The 21,622-nt window shown below is 36.7% G+C and overlaps 1 protein-coding gene across 5 annotated transcripts in view; it reads left to right on the forward strand.

The window, feature by feature from the left end:
• SLC30A6 (solute carrier family 30 member 6) overlaps positions 1-19,873 on the forward strand; it is a 28,659-nt gene extending 8,786 nt beyond the window's left edge. For 2 of the 5 annotated variants that reach the window (XM_006094351.3, XM_023758603.1), the window contains 9 exons: positions 2,026-2,106; positions 2,823-2,858; positions 3,552-3,646; positions 6,735-6,783; positions 7,083-7,202; positions 8,479-8,581; positions 9,443-9,490; positions 10,692-10,760; positions 16,567-19,873. In XM_006094351.3, coding sequence (XP_006094413.1) covers positions 2,026-2,106; positions 2,823-2,858; positions 3,552-3,646; positions 6,735-6,783; positions 7,083-7,202; positions 8,479-8,581; positions 9,443-9,490; positions 10,692-10,760; positions 16,567-17,067 — 1,102 coding nt within the window. In that variant the 3' untranslated portion in view covers positions 17,068-19,873. The remainder of the gene's footprint in view (positions 1-2,025; positions 2,107-2,822; positions 2,859-3,551; positions 3,647-6,734; positions 6,784-7,082; positions 7,203-8,478; positions 8,582-9,442; positions 9,491-10,691; positions 10,761-16,566) is intronic. The other 3 variants (XM_023758602.1, XM_023758601.1, XM_023758605.1) reach the window with 3 other exon arrangements.
• The last annotated feature ends 1,749 nt before the right edge of the window (positions 19,874-21,622 follow it).

A 21,622-nucleotide genomic window follows, 5' to 3' on the forward strand; every position in this document is an offset into this window, starting at 1 on the left:
TTTTGGCTCAGTGGATAGAGTGTTGGCCTGTGGACTGAAGGGTCCTAGGTTCTATTGCAGTCAAGGGCACATGCCTGGACTCAATCCTCAGGAGGGGGCGTGTAGAAGGCAGCCAGTCAATGATTGTCTCTCATCATTGATGTTTCTCTCTCTCTCTCTCTCTCTCTCTCTCTCTCTCTCCCCCTCTCCCTTTCTTTCTGAAATCAATAAAAAATTAAAAATTAAAAAATTAAAAAAAATTTAAATAGGAGCATACAGAGGATTTTCATGTAAGTGTGTCTTCTAGATGTTAAAGTAAATGTGATATATTTTAACATAAATGCAGTGGTAAAGATGGATTTTTTAAAAAATTTTTATTGGTTTTTTTATAGAGAGGAAGGGAGAGGGATAGAGAGTTGGAAACATCGATCAACTGCCTCCTACATACCTCCTACTGGGGATGTGCCCGCAACCAAGGTACATGCCCTTGACCGGAATCAAACCTGTGACCCTTGAGTCCGCAGGCCAACGCTCTATCCACTGAGCCAAACCAGTCAGAGCTAAAGATGGATTTTTATATTAAGACTGGATTTTTTTATAGCAATGGACTAAAGAATTTGAGTTTTCTGTTTCTATAGTTTTAGTAAATACTGAAAGTTGAAAGATAGTCTTTTATATTAGAGGTTTTAAAAAATATCTTAGCCCTAACCGGTTTGGCTCAGTGGATAGAGCGTCCGCCTGTGGACTGAAGGGTCCTAGGTTCGATTCCGGTTAAGGGCATGTACCTTGGTTGGGGGCACATCCCCATTGGGGGGTGTGCAGGAGGCAGCTGATCGATGTTTCTCTCTCATTGATGTTTCTGGCTCTCTATCCCTCTCCCTTCCTCTCTGTAAAAAATCAATAAAATATATTTTTAAAAAAATAAAAAATATCTATTAGAGCCCAGCTGGTGTGGCTCAGTGGTTGAGCATAGACCTATGAACTAGGAGGTCACAGTTCAATTCCCAGTTGGGGCACATGCCTGGGTTGTGGGCTCGTTCCCCAGTGGGAGGCATGTGAGAGACAACTGGTTGATGATTCTCTCTCATCATTGATGTTTCTATCTCTCTCCCTCTCCCTTCCTCTCTGAAATATATATCCATATATATATATGAAAAATATGAGTTCCTTCAATTTAAGGAAACAACTTGAAAAAAGAATTTTACTTTGGTAAAGAAATTCTTGGACCAAACTTACTCTTCGTCTTCACCATATAATTCTTTGGGATTATGTTCTTTTGAACAATATTAGGATTGTTTTTGTTTTGTTTTGTTTCTACTTAAACAGTGGGACAAAGTAAACGTAAGATGTTAATGCAAAATGAAGATATAAGTGTCACTGAAATTTGGTAGAGTTGGATTATTACTATGATAATCAATTGTCAGGTATAAATATTTGTATTTGAAAATCTGTGACTCTGACCCAAGTCTTTTGGTTGTTAAGTGACAGAAATCCAACTCACAACTAGTTCGGGGAGTAAATGGGGACTTTGATAATTTAGTAATTATGTGTATGAGTACAATAAGTGGTTAAAATCATGAACTTTGGAGCCAGAGTGCCTGAGTTTGAAAACCTGACTCCTCCACTTGTTAGTTACCTGACTCTAAACAGTTACTTTTTCTCTTTGTGTTTCAAGTTTCTTATCTCTCTCTTTTTTTTTTTAAGTGGATAAAGTAACCCTCATAAGGTGAGGTAAAATGAGGTAATATGTTAAGCACTTTGACCTTATCTAATACGAGATGAGTCAATTAAGTGTTAGCTGTTAATTAGATAATAGTTATTTCCAGAAAAATAAGAGCCATAAGTGGGTCCTGGGAATGTATGTTGTATAAATAGGCACTCTTTTTATCTGTATGTTTATTTTAGAAACTCCGTAGTCTGTTCTAACCATGGTTGGCTTATAGTAAGCACATATGTATATTGAATGAGTGAATGTAAATGTATTCTAAAGGTACTGCTTTGTGAATTGAAAGAATTTTGCTGACCTAATGAACTTTCTGATTTCAGATTTGAAAGATTGGAAGTCCTGGCTGTGTTTGCCTCCACAGTCTTGGCACAGTTGGGAGCTCTCTTTATATTAAAGGAAAGGTACATTTGTGTATGATGTTACTGTCATTCTAAATTCCATCTGTGTTACCTTTGGGAACATAAAGAATCCAGTGAGAGACAGTCTGGTTTATAGGGTATACAAATTAAGATGAATAGTGCTGGAGTTTTTTTTGTTTGTTTGTTTTAATATTTTATTGATTTTTTACAGAGAGGAAGGGAGAGGGATAGAGAGTTAGAAACATTGATGAGAGAGAAACATCTATCAGCTGCCTCCTGCACACCTACTGGGGATGTGCCCACAACCAAGGTACATGCCCTTGATCAGAATCGAACCCAGGACCCTTCAGTCCACAGGCCAATGCTCTATCCACTGAGTCAAACTGGTTAGGACATTGTGCTGGAGTTCTGATACTACAGTTTATTCATATTTTAGACTATTCTCCCTCCTTTTCGTCCTCTTTTATGACCTTTGAGGCTACTGAATCCAATTATAGGTAGGCTTGAATGAAAGAAAGGATTCAGTGAGATGTGCTGTAATGCTTAGTACTACAAACCCATTGAAACAGGTCTGATAGAGAAAGATTGACATTACATATTGTGGATAACGAGTCTCCTTGCCTTATTATTGCTAATAATCAACAGTTGGTTATCATATTAAAGATTTTGTGAATTTATTGGGTTAATAATTTGTTTAATAAAGCTTTTTAATTTTATCATTTATAGGACTTATTTAATACATTATTTCTTTCTTTTAGTGTAGAACGCTTTTTGGAGCAGCCCGAGATACACACGTAAGATTTTGCTTTTGACATAACATATAATTTACTATTACTAATTTAATTGGCATATTAAATAGCTGTTACTTTGGTCAATATTAGAGTTCAGAGAATGGCAGAATTCATTTCATTGGTATTTCACAAACAAAATCTCCAAATCCCAAGATTCCTTCTTTTCACCCTTACTGTTCCCAAGCCGTTGTACTGCAGAGAAAGGCCTCTCTACCATGGCTTCAGGTCCCTCATTATTTCCAGGCCCAGGGCAACACACTAAGCCAGTCCCGTCTGGTCTTCTATAATTTGATTCTCAAAATCTTTTAGTGGCACCTGTAGAAATTGTTATTATTTTCCATATAGTTGCCAACTTCACCTATTTTTGGTCAGTTTAATTCAGGACAGTCTGACCTGTCCAGTGTACTATAAACCAAATACCATTTGCATTTATACAGATTTATAACAGCAGTTACCAGTAAGAAGATAGTGTTAATGCTAAGAGTCTTTTTTTGTCCTGTGTATGGTGGAGTAACAGTATATAGCACATGGGTTATAGGGCTAGAAACCAAGTTCAGATTGTGGCTCTGCTAATATCAAACCATAGAAGCAGGCCACTCTGCCTTCCCATTTCTTTCTTAGTCTCTCTACATGCTGAAATTACATATTGATATTACCAAGAAAAAAATAATGGTGAATGTTATTGTTCTTTTTTAGGGGAAGATTATTAGTTGGTACTTTTGTGGCACTTTCATTCAACCTATTCACGATGCTTTCTATTCGGAATAAACCTTTTGCTTATGTCTCTGAAGGTACGATTTTTGCCATTAATAAAAAAATGTAATTAATCTCATAAAAACAAGTCTTTTGTTTGTTTTATTAACTTACAAGTCAATGAGAAAATACATTCTGAAGAGAAGAGAGAATTACCACAAATGCTTTCAAGTTTTCTTTAAGCAGAGAATTATAAAACAAAATCTAATTAGTTCAAGCTTTATTACTTAAAAACAGGTAAGACTGACATATATTAAATTAAATGTGCCCAACTGGTATGGCTCATTGGTTGAGTGTGGACCCATGAACTAAGAGGTCACTGGTTTGATTCCCGGTCAGGCACATGCCCAGGTTGCGGGCTCCATCCCCAGTAGGGGACAACCAATCAATGTTTCTATCTCTCTATCCTCTCCCTTCCTCTCTCTCTAAAAAAGATCAATAAACGCATATTTTAATTAATTAAATGTGATGAAAAATTACATTTATCAAATAACATGAATGAGATTTTATATGTATAACCTACCTACAAAAAAAAGTGTATTTCAAGCATTCTAGGAGCTTCAGGATATTTAGAATAGTTGATGTGCTCGTTAAAAATAATTTAATCCCGATAATTAAATAAGTTCTCAGGTACTTCTCTTTGGCAGTGGTAGGTGGGCTGGCATATTTTCATGTAACTAAAGTTTTTTCTCTTGAAATATTCTTTTATTTTTAAGTCTTTAAAAATTCAGACTGGTTATTTTACTTCAGCGGTGTAAAGGGTTAACCAGTGATTGATGAAGAGATGAGGTATAAACAAAAGTGGGCCATGGGCACAGACCTACATTTTGAAGCAGAGACAGTCGGGTCTTTTTAGGTCTCACTACCTTAACACCAGGATAATCAAGAAGAAAACTTTCTGAAATGCCCATTCAAATTTAAACGACTTCGTGAATGTCATAAAGTATGAGTTATATTTGTATGAGTGACAGTTTAAGAGTTTACTGCATGAACTTGAAAATTAAATAATAATATTTGTGATGACCAGCATTATTTATTTATTTATTTTTGGTTAATCCTCACCTGAGAATTTTTTTCCCATTGCTTTTCAGAGAGAGAATTTTTTTCCCCATTGCTTTTCAGAGAGTGGATGGGAGGGAGGAAGAGAGAGAGAGAGAGAGAGAGAGAGAGAAAGAAACACATTGATTGGTTGCCTCCTTCACAAGCCCAGACTGGGGATGGGAGCTAACCCGAAACTCAGGTACGTGCCCTTGACCAGGAATTGAACCTGAGACCCTTTGGTGCGTGGGTCAATGCTCTAACCTCTGAGCATACTGACCAGGGCCAAAATTATTTAGAATTTACAAATTGTTGAGATAGTATCATAATCACTTCGGAAATTTTAAAAAGATTCTGAGATTTACAAGCACTCTGATCTCTTTGTACAGATCAGAAAGATTCAAGAAGAGAAAGAATACTGATAATATCATGACCCTGAAATAACAACTGTTAACCTTTGTATTTTACCCTTTCATTTTGTATGCACATAGACATATTTTTGCATACCTATAATTGTATGGATTTAAAATTTTATGCCTTGTTTTTTTCCCAATTAACAGTGTCTAGAGAAAAAAATGCTTCCCTGATTTTGGGGATATTGATTTAAGCTGCTTATTAAGAAACAAAAGACTCAGAAAGAACCTTTGACCTTTCCTGCCCTAAAGATTCAGACTGAGAAAAGTGCTCAGGAAGGAGAATTTAGGATGGCACCTTAGCCTGATTTGAATTAAATCCAGTAAATAGGAGGGTTTCAGGCATGGCTTTGTTAACTAGAGACCCACTGTGTCCCTTGTTTCTGAGTCACCTCCCAGGTTTTGCATGTCACCCGTGTTCCCCTCTTCAACTACCTGTAAATTGCCCATTCTCACTTCTGAAATGTAATATTCCACTTCCCTCCTTTCCCCTTTGTCTAAAAATGCCTTATATATCCAGTGTTGCCTCACTGTGGTTAGAATTTTCATAGATTTATCATGTCTGTGAATTCTCCATGCACATGTATTAAACTTTTATTTTCTCCTGTTAAAAGGAAAGAAAAATAATGCTTTCATAATATTTTGTCATATGAATATTTTTACACATTAGTCTATTCCTATACATTCCCAGCTTTACTTTTTACAAATAATGCTCTAATCAGCTTTTTTGTATTAAATTTCTTGTATGCATGTAGGATAAATTCCTGGAGAAGAAATTATAAATGGATTAAAAATACAGTATTTTTAAAGCTTTGATATATATTACCAAACTCATTTCCAAAAAGGTTATCTAGTTTGTATTTTCATTAGTTGGAAATGAAAGTTCCAGAAACATCATGATTTGTGACGTTAGCTAAAATTTGAGTGGAAAATAGTATCTACTAGGCATTGTGCTAAATGCTTTACATAGAATAACCCATTTCTCCCTATAACATATAAGGTAAATTATTTTAATATTCCTATTTTACACTGAAGCCTGAGACATTAAGTCACCCCAGGCCATACATGTAGGGAAGGGCGAGATGGAATTTGAAGTCAGGTATTCTCGCATCTGGGGCTGTTCTTAACTGTTCTACTACTAGTATAGTGGCTTTTGTGTAAGGTTTGGCAATCTTTTTTCTTTTTTGTCAGAGTATACATTAAAAATGAATATTCTTAGCACCTGGGGTAGCTGTAAGAGGACACTTGAGCCTGGAGGCTGCTTGTCCAGTTACACTACCCAATAGGTGTCTTTGGATGTAGCCAGGCCCCCACCTGGCCTTTCTGAGAGCTGAGGGAATTAATAATTGGTGTACTTATACCCTATTCTCAGCACACTGCTTAGAAAACTTTATGCTTTACAGTATAAAGAGCCTTTAAAACTTCAAATTAATAGTAATAATGATATGTGTAACTTCACTAATTCCTTCAGGTCAACTATAAATTGTAGTCAAAACTGCTTTTGGTTTAGTATCCTAAAGGCGTAAAAGAGGGAAAAGTTCTATAGTTGAGGAGTAACATGTCCTTTTGTAATGTTAGGTGGATTGTTGCCAAACTTATTTTGAACATTAAAGAAATCAAGTATTTTTGGTAGTGATTTCTTCTATATAGATAATTTGGTATTTTCTTCTTATAGCTGCCAGTACAAGTTGGCTTCAAGAGCATGTTGCAGATCTTAGTCGAAGGTAAGATGTTATGGGGTTTCATGATATACATGATTTTAAAGGAATGCACAAGAATTGCGTATATCATGGAAACTTACACGATTCATTGCTGAGGTCGGTATATGAATCTCACAGATCAGATTCTTATTCCTTTTTCTTTTTAATATAAGAGAGACCTTTATGAGTGAGCTTTGTTGCCAAATCCTCTGCTTTCTTTAAAAGATATATGATATTAAAAGACAAGTCATCTTTTATAAGATTTTCATCAGTATCACATGAGTTCTGCCAGCTAATGAATACTCTGTTTGTTTTACTCACAGCGTGTGTGGAATTATTCCAGGACTTAGCAGTGTCTTCCTTCCCCGAATGAATCCATTTGTTTTGATTGATCTTGCAGGAGCATTTGCTCTTTGTATTACGTATATGCTAATTGAAATTAAGTAAGTATTTTTTATTTCTGTAAAGTGTGTTTCCATTCCTGGGGCCTGACTATTAAGTTCATCGATGGGATGGATGGGGGTTAAGCTTATAGCACATTTGCTTATGACCTATGTATCTTTGGTCATGTCTTGTCCTCAAGTGGCTTTATCTGAAAAAGTAAGGGAGTTGTATTCAGTAAGTATTTTTTTTATTACAATCTGTAATGCCAAATTAATTCCCTACTGCTAATTGATGAGTGGAACACAAGAGGACGATAGAATAAGAGAAATAAGCCACAGCTTGCTATTTCTGAGAGAGGGAAGAGAAGAAGTAGGTATGAAGCAATTTTTTTTTTTAATCCTCATTTGTTCTACTTATTGGTTGAATTGGTTGATTCTTGTATGTGCCCTGACTGGAGATAGAACCTGCAACTTTGGCTTATCGGGACTACGCTCTAACCAACTGAGCTACCCCGCCAGGGCCTTGCACATGCTGCTTTCAATGTCTACAGTCTCTTCCTTCCATCCTCTCACTCCTCTTTGCAGGCTCAGCTCAAATGTCACCTCTTTTTATATTTAGCCTTTTTGGATTATCTCTCCCCCAGTATCCTCGACACTCACTCCTATGTGCATCCATTCTCTATAGGGACTTCTCCTTTGCATGCATAGGGCTTTATATGTTTTCCACATGTGTTTCTCCTGCTATTCCAAAGGCAGGAACTAGGTCTTAACTCACGTCTCTATTCCAGCATGTGGGGGAAAGTTAAAAAGCGTGCTTGTAACCATGGGGATTTGGGTTTATCTTAGTAGAACAGCCTGAACTATTGAGATGTTGCACCTCAGAAGAATCTCACTTTGTGAAACTCCTGGCAAATTTTGAAAAATCTTAATAGTAATTATTGGAAAGTTACTATTTACAGGAAAACTAATAGAATCACTGATGAAATCCATTAGTGTCTCTGTATCAGAAATTACTATTTGAAGGGTTTATTTGTTGCAGTAAGTGAACATATATGAAATCTTCCTTGTTGACAAGTAGATTGACTGAAAATGCTCACATTTCCTTCTTCATCATCAACTCTTCACACTAATTCACATAATTATTAGTTGTTTTCCCCACTAAACTTTGGCAAGAAATAATTCAGAAAACTTTCTGTTTTCCTTTGAGATGTTTCAGTTGCCAGTAGTGACCACTTGTGATAAAATGGCCCTTTAGATAATTAATGTTCGGTAGACTGAACTGTAAGAAGTTGAGTGAGGTATACATTTACAATTTAGAATTAATTTTTCCTTTTAGTAATTATTTTGCTGTAGACACTGCCTCTGCCATAGCAATTGCTCTGATGACGTTTGGCACTATGTATCCCATGAGCGTGTACAGTGGGAAGGTATTACTCCAGGTAAGGGTCTTCTTTCAGTGTGCATGCTTAATGTTAGCACGTTCTTCTCCTAGATTGTGAAATTTCTGGCTTTTAGAAATGAAGCCAAACAATAATCTCTGAAATTTGTACACTACAAATTAGATTAAATTACATGGGCCCATAAAATAGGCACAAATATTCCTATATTTGTAATATAAAACAAAATTATAAATTAAATTTTTTTTTACCTCTGATAATGTTTCCATTGAAAACAATGCTACTTTTTAAAAGTTTTTAGATATTTATTTTCCTCTAATTTGTATAAATTTATTGTATAATCTGGTTATGATTTTCTTTTTTCTCTGATTGAATCAGTGAGAATTTTAAATTTCAAACTTAAAATTTAAGGGACAAATTATTAGTTATTAAAACAATGGGACAAGTCCAGGTACCTAGAGACAAGTACCTGAATGGAGAGGTAGTTTCCCAGGATTGGATGTGTATGGAAGCCTTGCTTTTCCTTCTGTCTTTACCTCATGCCTTTTCTTAAACTTACAGTATCTCCATCTGCAGGACCAGTAAATAACAATAAGATAGTAGTTGTTTAGTGCCATGCCCTATATAAAATGTTACTTCCTTAAACGTTTTTTGTTGAGTGCCTGGTTCTTTAAAGTTTATTTGTTCTAGAGATAGCAGCTTCTTTGTTAAGATAAGAAGTGAGCATGCGCTGGTTTTTTATGTTGCCCCACTACTGGGCCAGTTGTAACTTCTCCTTCCTAAATCATGATAGGGTGCATATCAAACAAAGCAGAGGTTAGTATAAGACCCAATATTCGTTTATGGACCATTGTTGCAAAAAAATTTTTACCTCCTTTGATGTATGTTTTATATTTCTCCCAGACAACACCACCCCATGTTATTGGTCAGTTGGACAAACTTCTCAGAGAGGTAAGATGGAATAATAAAATCATTTAAATTTATAATTAAAGAATGCAAAGAGTGGGTACAAATAATACTTTATTTAACCCAACCCTATCTAGAATTTTAGGGGTGTTTGTGTTCTTAACTCATTAGGAAACATAACATAGTGACAAAAGTAGAAAGATTGAGGATTGCTCAGTCTGGAAGCCAAATTCACTTGAAATAGATGTGGAAGGTAATGATTTATAGACCACTCTCCTACCTATATTAATGCTGTAACTTTTATGACTCTATAATAAAACTTAACGATTTGATTAAATCAACGCTCTTTTTTTTAAAAAATATATTTTTATTGATTTTTCACAGAGAGGAAGGGAGAGGGACAGAGAGTTAGAAACATCGATCAGCTGCCTCCTGCACGCCTCCCACTGGGGATGTGCCTGCAACCAAGGTACATGCCCTTGGCCGGAATCGAACCTGGGGCCCTTCAGTCCGCAGGCCAACACTCTATCCACTGAGGCCAAACCGGTTAGGGCAAACACTCTTTTTTAAATCTGTTGATTGCTTCACCATCTAACATTTTGATTTGTGGGTTTAGATTTTTGTATTGTTACACATTTCCACCTGCCAACTAATGGAGGAGCAAGAAAATTGAATTATTTGGATGTGAAAAGTGTTTTAAACTATTGGTTGTCAGTATCACAAAGGCCACTGTTATCAAAAGAGCTGGTTACTTGTCTCGGCGAGCGGAGCCTGTGCCACTGCACCAGGGGACCACACACTATGTATCTGGCCTTGGAATTTGCTTTTGACCGACATCCAAATAACAGTCTTTGTTTGGCAGAAATTTGTTGAAAGGGAATTCAGAGAAAGAAAGGATAGAGAAGAAAGAAAAGAAAAAAACCTGATAGCACAAGTGCTGGCTATCCATTTATGCCATATTGATAAAAAGAAAAGAGCCACACACTGTTGAACAAGGTGGGGTGGGGCTGTGAAGACCCAATTCTAGAAGGATTGGTGCAGACAAGAAGCTGGGGAAATAAGGCCTTGGCTCTACTGCACAAGCAGAAAGGGTATCTTAGGTAGTGGTCTGGCTTCTCTCGGCTAATGAGTGTCCTCAGGCAGGGTTTGGCTATGTCATTCCTAGGCTCAGAGCAAGTCCATAGTGTGGCTGCCCTGTGTTGGATATGTCAAATGCAAACAGCCCCATTTCTGTGTTTTTTATCAGGTATCTACCTTGGATGGAGTTTTGGAAGTACGAAATGAGCATTTTTGGACCCTCGGTTTTGGCTCATTGGTATGTTTTCTACATATTACTTTAGTTATCATTTAAAGCATACTTTATAATTTTCAAAACTGGAAAAAATTATTTCTTTAAAGTTTTCATAGAGCCTTTGATTTCTGTTTTTGTTCAGTAGAGTCTAAATTGTAGGTGGATTCAGAAACCTAATTGAGATTAATGGGGGGATGTTTTTCTTTTTTCTTTTAAACCAAATCATCTTAATATTGAACTGTCCAGAGAAGACAAATTCAGTCACACAACCCTAAATATGAAAATGTTGCAAAATAAGAGGTGCAATTATTATTTTTTAATATATTTTTATTGATTTCAGAGAGGAAGGGAGAGGGAGAGAGAGATAGAAACATCAGTGATGAGAGAGAATCATTGATCTGCTGCCTCCTGCACACCCCCTACTGGGGAGTGAGCCCGCAACCCAGTCATATGCCTTTAACAGGAATCGAACCCAGGACTCTTCAGTCTGCAAGCCGATGCTCTATCCACTAAGCCAAACCAGCTAGGGCAAGGTGCAATCATTTTTAATTGCAGTTATAATTTTGGAGATTTTACTGAATATGTTAAAGAGTTACAATAATACATCTTCTGCAGCATAAAATTTCATGTTTTCTCATCCAATATTGGACCTCATTACCAGAGAGACTTTATTTTTGTATCAGGAATGATGAGGAAAATAAAGAAAAGTACCCAGAAAAAAATTAAATCACCATTATCCTCTCACGTAGAGAAAATTGCTATTGATATTTTTGTATTTATACTTACACATTTATTCTCCTTAGAAAATGAGATCATGCTATTTTATGATTTGCTCTTTTCACATACCACAAACAGGTTTTTATATCACTTAAAAAAGCAAACCATAGGATTTGGTTTTTCTAACATAACACAGATTCCAGAGGTAGGCTGACTAGGGCTGCCCAACAGCTCAGCGATGTCATCCAAACTGCAGTCTTTAGTTTCAGGTTCAAGCTCCTTTAGTGGAAAAATGGCTGCCTTGTCTCTACCTCCCCCTACTCTTCCTCTCTAGTCATTTGGTATCTCAAACTCATCCACTAGTAAATTCTTCAGGAAAGGCCCTTGGGAACAACATTCCCTAAATTCCTGAATATTTATAAAAGTTGTGGGCATTATACTTGAAAATAATTTTGGCTAGATATATAATCCTGAGCATATATTTTGTTTCCTCGAGTTTCTTAAATATACCACTCCATTTACCTCTGGCATAAAGTATTGCTGTAATAAATAACTCATAGTCTGGTTTTGGGTGTTTTTTTCTTTATATCTGACTTGATCATTTTGCCTGGATGGCCCAATTTTTTTTTTTTTTAAATATATTTTATTGATTTTTTACAGAGAGGAAGGGAGAGAGAGAGTCAGAAACATCGATGAGAGAGAAACATCGATCAGCCGCCTCCTGCACATCCCCTACTGGGGATGTGCCTGCAACTCAGGTACATGCCCTTGACCGGAATCGAACCCGGGACCTTTCAGTCCGCAGGCCGACGCTCTATCCACTGAGCCAAACCGGTTTTGGCCAATTTTTTTTTTTTTTAATCTAGTAATTTTTCTAGAGTGTCTTGGTGGTGGTCATTCTGGGTGAATTATTTCAAGTATGTAGTATACCCTTTCAATAATGTTATTTCAAAACCAACATTTTAAAACTTTCAGGAAAGTTTTCTTTAGTTATAGTTGTTAATATTTATTCTGGTCTCTTGCTTTGATTTTCTTCTTTGGGAATTTCTGTTACACTCATTTGGATTTTTGCTTTTTTGGTATTTGTTTTATCTGCATTTCCTTTTAATATTTAAAATTTTCCTCTTTTTACCTTCTATTTCTCTTACAATATACTTGTGTGTTTATTTGCTTTTGTACTCCTTGTTTCGTCTTCATTTCTGAAGTGAATTTTTTTTTATTTCTAACTATCTCATTTCTGAGGTTTTCTAATTTTAATTTATAGTGTTCTCGTTTCATGTTTTTTGGCTTGTTTTGCTAACGTGTGGTGTAGTTCTCAGTTTTGTAGGTAAATCTTTCTGGTGATCTTTTAATCTGTTCTGTATTTTCTTTTTTTCTTATAGTAACTTTGCATGGGATTAGGATTCAGTTCTTTTCTATGGCTCCTTTTTTATGAAATTAGGTTTCCTGAACTTAAAAAATAAGGGGTGGTTTAAGGTAGTATGTCTAAATCCATGGCTCTAGAGTTCCCTCTTCTGCTGAGTCTGTGAAGTGAACGTTTTTTCTTTCCCCTGGCTCTGTTTCCCTTCCATTTGTGCCTGAACCTCTACTCTGCTGCTCAATTGGGATTCTGTTCCCAGTGGTTTCTTCTTAATGTGGGGCTTTGCTTGGTTTCTTTTGAGAGTTCTAGGGTTCAGACTACTCCATTTCTTCATATCTTATTGCAGACCCAGCTGCCTTTCTCAAGTTCTCTGTCCTAGATTTCCACTAGCACCGGCTTACTGCTTTGGGGTTTTTAGGTCAGGCAGATGCACTATTGCTTGCTCCTCCACAGAAGCTGATACCTTGCAGGTCTACCTGGTATAGCTTGCCATTTGGGTTTTCTTAGCACCATGTTAGCTAGTTTTTTGTAGATGTGTTCATTGGCTTTTGGATTTGCTGTCTTAGTTTCTGTATTTATGGGAATATTTGGAGCATTTCAAAGAAGTGCCACCACTGTCGCTGTCTTCCAAGAATCTCAACATAATTTTTAATGGCTGCAGTTTTACATGATATGAATATGACACAATTTATTTAATCATTTCTCTATTGGATTAGTTGATTTCCATTGTTACCATATAAACTGGCTGAGATGAGTATTTTTCTGGTGTAATCTTTGTATATACTCGTGATTATTCCTTAATAGTAATTTTTAGGCTGTACGCCATGTAAGGAGATCTTATTCAACCATGATGATGTAACCACTCTGATCTTGGGTTGGTAGTCCCTGTACCAGCTAAGTCCTGCGGTGGGCCTGAACAAATGCAGCCACACCACCTCATTGGATCTACACCACACAATTCACCTGGAATGGCTGGAGACCCAAAGATCCCTTCTTGTCTGAGATCATCCTGAGCTGACGTATCTGTCCGCAGGGAGCCTCAAGGTCAAGCCACTTGGCCCTGGAGCCTATTCCTTATGGATAGGAGTCAATGGCGGCCTCAGTAGTAGTGTCCCAGTGCTCAGTGGCTGGGGCACCCAGCATCCCCATTTGAGTGGTGGCTGTTCTCGTCCCTGTGAAACCTGTGCCTCTCCTAAAAGTAGGCAGTGCATGAGGTCCAGGTGGAGCTCAAGTAGGTGTGTGGGGGGTAGGGGTGCTCAAGCACTGGCACACTGAAAGGTCAGGTAACCCCATCATCTAAAAGAGTGCTGGTCTTCAGTATTTTCTTTTTAAAGATTAATGTTTCGAAGGGGTTTTTGTGAATAAATAATATTATACCCTTGATGGCTTTTGATGCCAGTTGCCAAATTGCTTTCCAAAAATGGTTATACCAATTTGCAGTCCTCCAGTAATGTAGATCATTTTTAATCATTCTTTTAATTATACTGATATCAGTAAATTAGTAGACAAGTGTTTATTAAGCATGGTGGCTTTAAACAAAAAGAATAGTTATCTCAGCTGTTCAGAACTTGGCCATCTAACAACTACACTGATGTATTGCCTAATCAAGACCAAGGAAATTACTAAAACAAGCTTTTGAGCTGCCAAGAATAGTTGTCACAAAAGCTATAGATTAATGCAAACACCATAATCATAGGAGACTGATTCTTGGAAATGGTTTCCACTTATTTTACTTTGATTTCCACATCAGGTTGAAAGAGGATGCAGTATCTTTTATAGTTTTGTATAGTGACAGCAGTGAGATGGCAGAGGCAAAGAAAAGGGAGAAATCAAAGCTGCCTTGATTTCTAGACTTGGCTTGTCTTACCTAAAAGTAATCAACTACAAGTCAAATTTAAGCAACATAGATATTTTCTCAGTCTTGTAATTGATGATAATTCTTATTACTGCTCAAGTCATAGACTCAGGCACATTCTAACTAAACCAACTGGCCAGTTTATGTGCAGTTTATGCTTTGCTGTAATTTTTTTAATAAAGTCTGAGTTTATCTAGAAATCAGCATGAAATAACTGTTGGGTATTTTATTATACTATATTTATTATATATTTTTATTTAAGATTTTATTATACAAATAGTACCCAGTTGTTAGAAAGATTAGAACTTACAACTAAGTCAAAAGGTAGAGAATAAAAATTCATAATAATTCTACCGTCTAGAGATAAGTGCTGTCATGCTTGATATTTTTCTGTATGTATGTGTTTTGATCAAAACAGAATCATTGTTGTATCTACTATTATCTACTTTAAAAACATAATATGTGGTAAATGTCTTTTCAGATATATAAACATACTTTTTAAAATTTTTATTTTTATTATTGATACTATTACAGATGTCCCCATTTTCCCTGCCTTTGCCCAGCTCCACCCAACCCCCATATCCCCCTTCTCTCCGGCCATCACCACATCGTTATCTGTATCTGTGGGTTATGCATACATGTTCTTTGGTTAATCCCTTCGCTAACCCTCATTTTAATGCCTTATGCTCTCTATGTTCCTAGTAATGTAACCTTGAGATTATCTTTGATGAGTTCATCTCCCTCATCCATTACATCCAGTTGGGTATCAAGTCCTCCCACTACTAACCCATGGCATATTATATGAATCCATCTGTGTCCCTCTCTGATCCCACTGTGTTTGTCCTATCTCAGACCTCTTCATTTTTAACCTAGACTGTTGCAGTTATTTCCTACATAATTGGCAATCATCCATACCTGTAATTTTTCTGAACTCTATTTTATTACTGTTGCTTATTATCATAATATTTAGATGCCTCTTCTATCCTTTCCTTTTCACCCCATTACCTACCTTTCTTTTTTATATTCTTTCTTTGTTTCCTCTTTTCCTCCTTTTATTTTTTTTCTGACCCCTGAAATATTTGTACTTCTTTATATTGCTTACTAGAGGCCCAGTGCACAAAGTTTGTGCACTCAGGTGGGTCCTGCAGCCCGGCCTGCGCCCTCTCACAGTCCAGGAGCCCTCGGGGGTTGTCCAACTGCTGGCTTAAGCTGGCAGTCAGACATCCTTAATGCTGACACAGAGGAGGGAGAGGCTCCTGCCATCGCAACTGCGCTCACCAGCCATGAGCCTGGCTTCTGGCTAAGCAGTGCTCCCCCTGTGGGAGCTCACTGACTATCAGGAGGCAGATCCTGCATTGAGCATCTGCTCCTTGGTGGTCAGTGCACGTCATAGCGACCAGTCGTTCCACCAGTCGGTCGATTTGCATATTAGCCTTTTATTATATAGGATTCTTGCCCAAACATGCCATGCATTTTAATTGCTATTTCCTAAGCCTGTCTCCACCTTTTGAACTTTAACCATCAACCCTAGATCATCAAATGTCATTTTTTTCTTAATGTCTTCCTCAATTTGAATTAATATCTCCCTTTTCTGCCTTTCTATTGCATTTTATATACTTCATTTATATTCTGCCTCATGTTATAATATGCCTATCTTCATCCTACATGGATTTCTCTTTTATATATATTAAAAGATCACATTTTATTTAAAGAGTTATGAATTATTTCATTGTTAATCATTACTAGGTAGTCTTTAAGGAATATCAAGACATTAAGTTTTCTCTTGAATGAAAGAGAATACCAAGTACTGTTACAGCGAATCATAAGTAAAATGTTCGTTTCCAAGGGAATTTTCCGTAGTGTAATTCTAAGCAGTCTCTTTCTTTTGCCCCTTTTAGGCTGGATCAGTGCATGTAAGAATTCGCCGAGATGCAAATGAACAAATGGTTCTTGCTCATGTGACCAACAGGCTGTACACTCTAGTGTCTACACTGACTGTTCAAATATTCAAGGATGACTGGATAAGGCCCTCTTTACCATCAGGGCCTGTTGCAGCTAATGTCCTAAATTTTTCAGATCATCACATAATACCAATGCCTCCTTTAAAGGGTATTGATGAGTCGAACCCTGTCACATCAACTCCAACTAAACCTAGTAGTCCACCTCCAGAATTTTCATTTAACACCCCTGGAAAAAATGTGAACCCAGTTATTCTTCTAAACACACAAACAAGACCTTATGGTCTGGGACTTAATCATGGACACATACCTTATAGCAGCGTTGTTAATCAAGGACTTGGAGTTCCAGGAATTGGAGCAACCCAAGGATTCAGGACTGGTTTTACAAATATACCAAGTAGATATGGAACTAACAATAGAATTGGACAACCAAGACCATGACATACTGTGATTTAATTTATTTTATGAGGAATATTGACTCCTTGACTTCCTTCCTATTTACTTAGTAATCCAACTTTGCATTGACTGTTCAATCATTTGTTGTAAATATTAGAGAATAGTAGGCTAGTTCATATTATATGAAACCAATGAAACTATATTTTTGTAAGATATAGTTAGAACAGTGAGAAACTTCTAAATGTTGTAGGCTTTAAATAGGCTTCCTTTAGAAAGTGTATTTCTCTAAATTTGAATTTTGCTATCTTTGGTTTTGAAGTTGACTACAGTGTGATATGAGATTACCTTTACAAGAGAACCATTTGATGGAGTAGATCTGTCACATTATATTCTCTTCAGTGAAATTTATAAAACTGCTTCTTGAATAATGATACACATTTTAGGAAAGGATAAAAATATCCATTCTAAAAGTAAAAAAGTCTTTTATGGCTTTTCCAAACTTAATTGCTACATTTTTCTTTGAGGTCTTCTGAATTATGTCTTGCAAAGTAAAAGCAAAAATTTTATTAGAAATTTTAGAATATATACTACTACCTAGTTTTTGTTTTTTGGTTTTTTAATATATTTTTATTGATTTCAGAGAGGAAGGGAGAGGGAGAGAGAGTTAGAAACATCAGTGATGAGAATCATCGGTTGACCACCTCCTGCACTGGGGATCGAGCACACAATCTGGGCAATTGCCCCTGACTAGAATCAAACTTGGGACCCTGCAGTCTGCAGGTTGACGCTCTATCCACAGCCAGACTGGCTAGGGCATATTACCTAGTTTTGTCATTTAAAAATTTCAATACATTTGTAAATAGTCCATGGTTCTCAAAGTGTTTTATTCTGGTTAATAAGTACCAAATCCTTTAGTGATGTGCAATAAAGGAATCCCAGTTTTCTCTCTTACACATAATCTGATTCTGACATAATGATGGAATTTATCTTTTTTTGTAACTTTTTCATTGGTTGACTTAATTTCTCATTTTTTAAACAAAACATATCAAGTATGTTACCAAAATATATGGGATTCAACAAATGTTATAATATGGGATTTGATATCTTTTCAAAGTTGCACAATCAGTTTGAGATTATATTATAAATTTTTACCAAAAGGTAATGGATCTTAAATTATAGAGTACAGTATTTTCAGACTTGCTACAGGCAGTTTTTGACTTGTTTTGTTTTGCTTTGTTAAACAATGAATTGTTAACGTGATGAAGTGTGAGAATTATATAGATTATTTTATATTTTGATTACTTTCCAAGTGCACATGTTAAGAACTTTCTAATGTGACCAATATTCCATATAAAAAATATAACAAGCAGCAATTACCAATGAGGTTATATCATGAGTTTTATGGTTAGGGTTTTAAAAAGGGATTTTAAGAGTGGATTCAACTTTTCTGGAATCCAGCGACTCCTAGAGATTTGTGACTTTTCCAGCCATTACCCAGCTATCTAGAGAAGATTTATGTTCCTGTAGAATTTGCAACAGTTTCTTCAATCAACTCATCCTCTTTTAAATATGAGCAACACTTCCAAATCCTATTTCTTCACTGTGGAATAACAAACATCTAAGAAGCCATCTCTATCACAAGTAGTTAATCCTGTGATAATAAATGACCATGTCCTAAATACCTTTTGCTTGCTGAGGAGTTGGTCATTGTCTTGGCATCTGCGACCCTGTTCAGGCATTTTACCTACTGAAGAAATAGAGTCCACACTACTTTGACTGTTGGTGAAAAGGAATAAGGCAACCTGTTTCTTGTCTTTTGTCTTATGTTCTCCAACTATTACTATTGCCTGTTATTGGTCTACCATTACAGGGTGGTTTTTCCTCCATTGACCTCATCTAAATGTGAATTCGGGTCTTGCATGAAATCTGAAGGACTGTCATGTGCTGAGGGATGATGATTCAGAGGTATGTGCTGCCACCGTATGCACATCTTCTCCATCCCGTAGGATGGAGAAGTGTCCAGGTGCTGAACACAGCTCTGTGTGAGGTTAAATGCCTACTTCCTCAACACCCACTCAGAAGCAACATCTGTGCAGTTGTCCTACCAAGGAGCTTTCATGCCAACCTACACTATTTGAGAAGTTGCCTGTGGGTTCTGAAGGAATTGGCTCTACTTGCTGAACTTCATTACTGCCATCTGTTATAGGTGACTTTGGTCCTTGCATTATGATATAACGTCTTATTTGCCAAGCTCTGGCCAGCTTCCGGATATGAAAACAAGAAATTTGGCCAGCATAGGCCTTTAGACAGTACCTTACTGGTAAATCTTGTCATGGAGTTACTTGAAGCTAGACAAAAAAAGGAAGTTCAAATTACATACTTGCCCCATGGTTTGTGATTTAAGAGCAAGCTTCATGGAATATGATGAACCCTGTTTGAGAAATCACTGTAATGGAAAAAACATTGGACTGGAAGACAAGAATTGCATTCCAAAACTGATACTGCCGCTGTGTAAGTAGTTTTGTAACCATGGGCAAGTCATTTAACTTCCCTGAGCTTTTTCATATGTAAAGATAGGGTGGGGAATGAATTAGTTGATCTGTAAACTATCAACTCTAAAATTTTATGACTAAATCTGTAGAATATGTGCCCAGTTGCTAAACAATATTGTACCCAGAATTTCTTTCCAGTGACTACCTCAACATATAGGCCAAGTGTTACCTATACCAACACCCAAGCCATTAATTTGAGGTGCCATGAGAATAGAAGGTGAACCGCAGGCTAACACCATTTAGGAATTAGTTTATTTCAGACTTGCCTCGAATAAATCTTTTAAATCTGTTTAAACAGATTTTTCTTAGTCTTCTTTCTTTGTGGGAAAGGATTATTTTTTTATTATACCTTGTAATATGCATTAAAAAACAACATAACACATAAAACCCATGGTTTCACGATATCACTAAAGATGAAATTTGAAGTACATGATGTTAAACCTAAGACAAACTGAAGAAAAATATTGAGTAAGTGGTACAGGAGGGCAATTTGGAAGTATATAAAAAACAAAATTATAAATAGCCTATGACTTTTTTCTTTTTTACATTTTTCTTTCTTTATTGATTAAGGTACTACATATGTGTCCTTATCCCCCCATTGCCTCCCCACCCCCCCACTCATGCCTCACCTCCCTGGTGTCTGTGTCCATTGGTTAGGCTCATATGCATGCATACAAGTCCTTTGGTTGATCTCTCCCCCTGACCCCCACCCTCCCCTACCTTCCCTCTGAGGTTTGACGGTCTGATCAATGCTTCTCTGTCTCTGAATCTGTTTTTGTTCATCAGTTTATGTTGTTCATTATATTCCATAAATGAGTGAGGATCATGTGATATTTATCTTTCTCTGACTGGCTTATTTCACTTAGCATAATGCTCTCCAGTTCCATCCATGCTATTCCAAATGGTAAGAATTTCTTCTTTTTTACCGCCGCGTAGTAGTCCATTGTGTAGATGTACCACAGTTTTTTAATCCACTCATCTGCTGATGGGCACTTAGGCTGTTTCCAAATCTTAGCTATGGTGAATTGTGCTGCTATGAACATAGGGGTGCATATATCCTTTCTGATTGGTGTTTCTAGTTTCTTGGGATATATTCCTAGAAGTGGGATCACTGGGTCAAATGGGAATTCGATTTTCAGTTTTTTGAGGAAACTCCATACTGTTCTCCACAGTGGCTGCACCAGTCTGCATTCTCACCAGCAGTGCACAAGGGTTCCTTTTTCTCCGCATCCTCTCCAGCACTTGTCATTTGTTGATTAAATAACCTTGACTCTTTCAATTCAACTTCTAGGCATCGATCACAGGTAAATTTTTACACACACACACACACACACACACACACGATGCTCCTATGTATTTTGTAATATCAAAACCAGAAAACAGTCTTACTGTCACAAAGGATTATTTTTGCGGGGTGTTGGAGTAAAGATTAGGACAAAGTACCCTTTGCTTCCATAGAGTAATGAAAGAATGGGGTGCATTTTTATTTCTTCCTTAATCTCTGAAGTCACAGTTGAAATTACATACATGTACCAGGAACTGAGGTGGACTCAATTTCAAGCCAATCTTTTTTGGGAGTCTGATCTGCTTTTCATATAAGAAAATGCTTTTCACATTCCAAATTGTTTGAATTAAACTTTTTGAATAAAGAACAGACATGGAGTTTTATGATTTTAAATAATTCTGGCTTGTTTCTTTATTCAATAGCTGTTTATTGGTAATTTAATTCTCATGTCAGGCACTGTGCTAAATGTGCATACAGTATATCAGTTCTTGTGACCTATTTTTTTTCATCTTTGTTGTTTAAAGTATTACATATTTCCCCCCATTTTCCCCATTGACCCATTCTAGCCCACCCCCAGCCTCAGGTCTTCACCACACTATTGTCTGTGTCCATGGGTATGCATATACGACCTGCTATTCTTTTTTTTTTTAATATTTTATTGATTTTATACAGAGAAGAAGGGAGAGGGATAGAGAGCCAGAAACATCAATGAGAGAGATTGATCAGCTGCCTCCTGCACGCCCCCCACTGGGGATGTGCCCGC

This window comes from Myotis lucifugus, unplaced genomic scaffold, assembly GCF_000147115.1.
Source record: "Myotis lucifugus unplaced genomic scaffold, Myoluc2.0 scaffold_134, whole genome shotgun sequence".
Taxonomy (NCBI): domain Eukaryota; kingdom Metazoa; phylum Chordata; class Mammalia; order Chiroptera; family Vespertilionidae; genus Myotis; species Myotis lucifugus.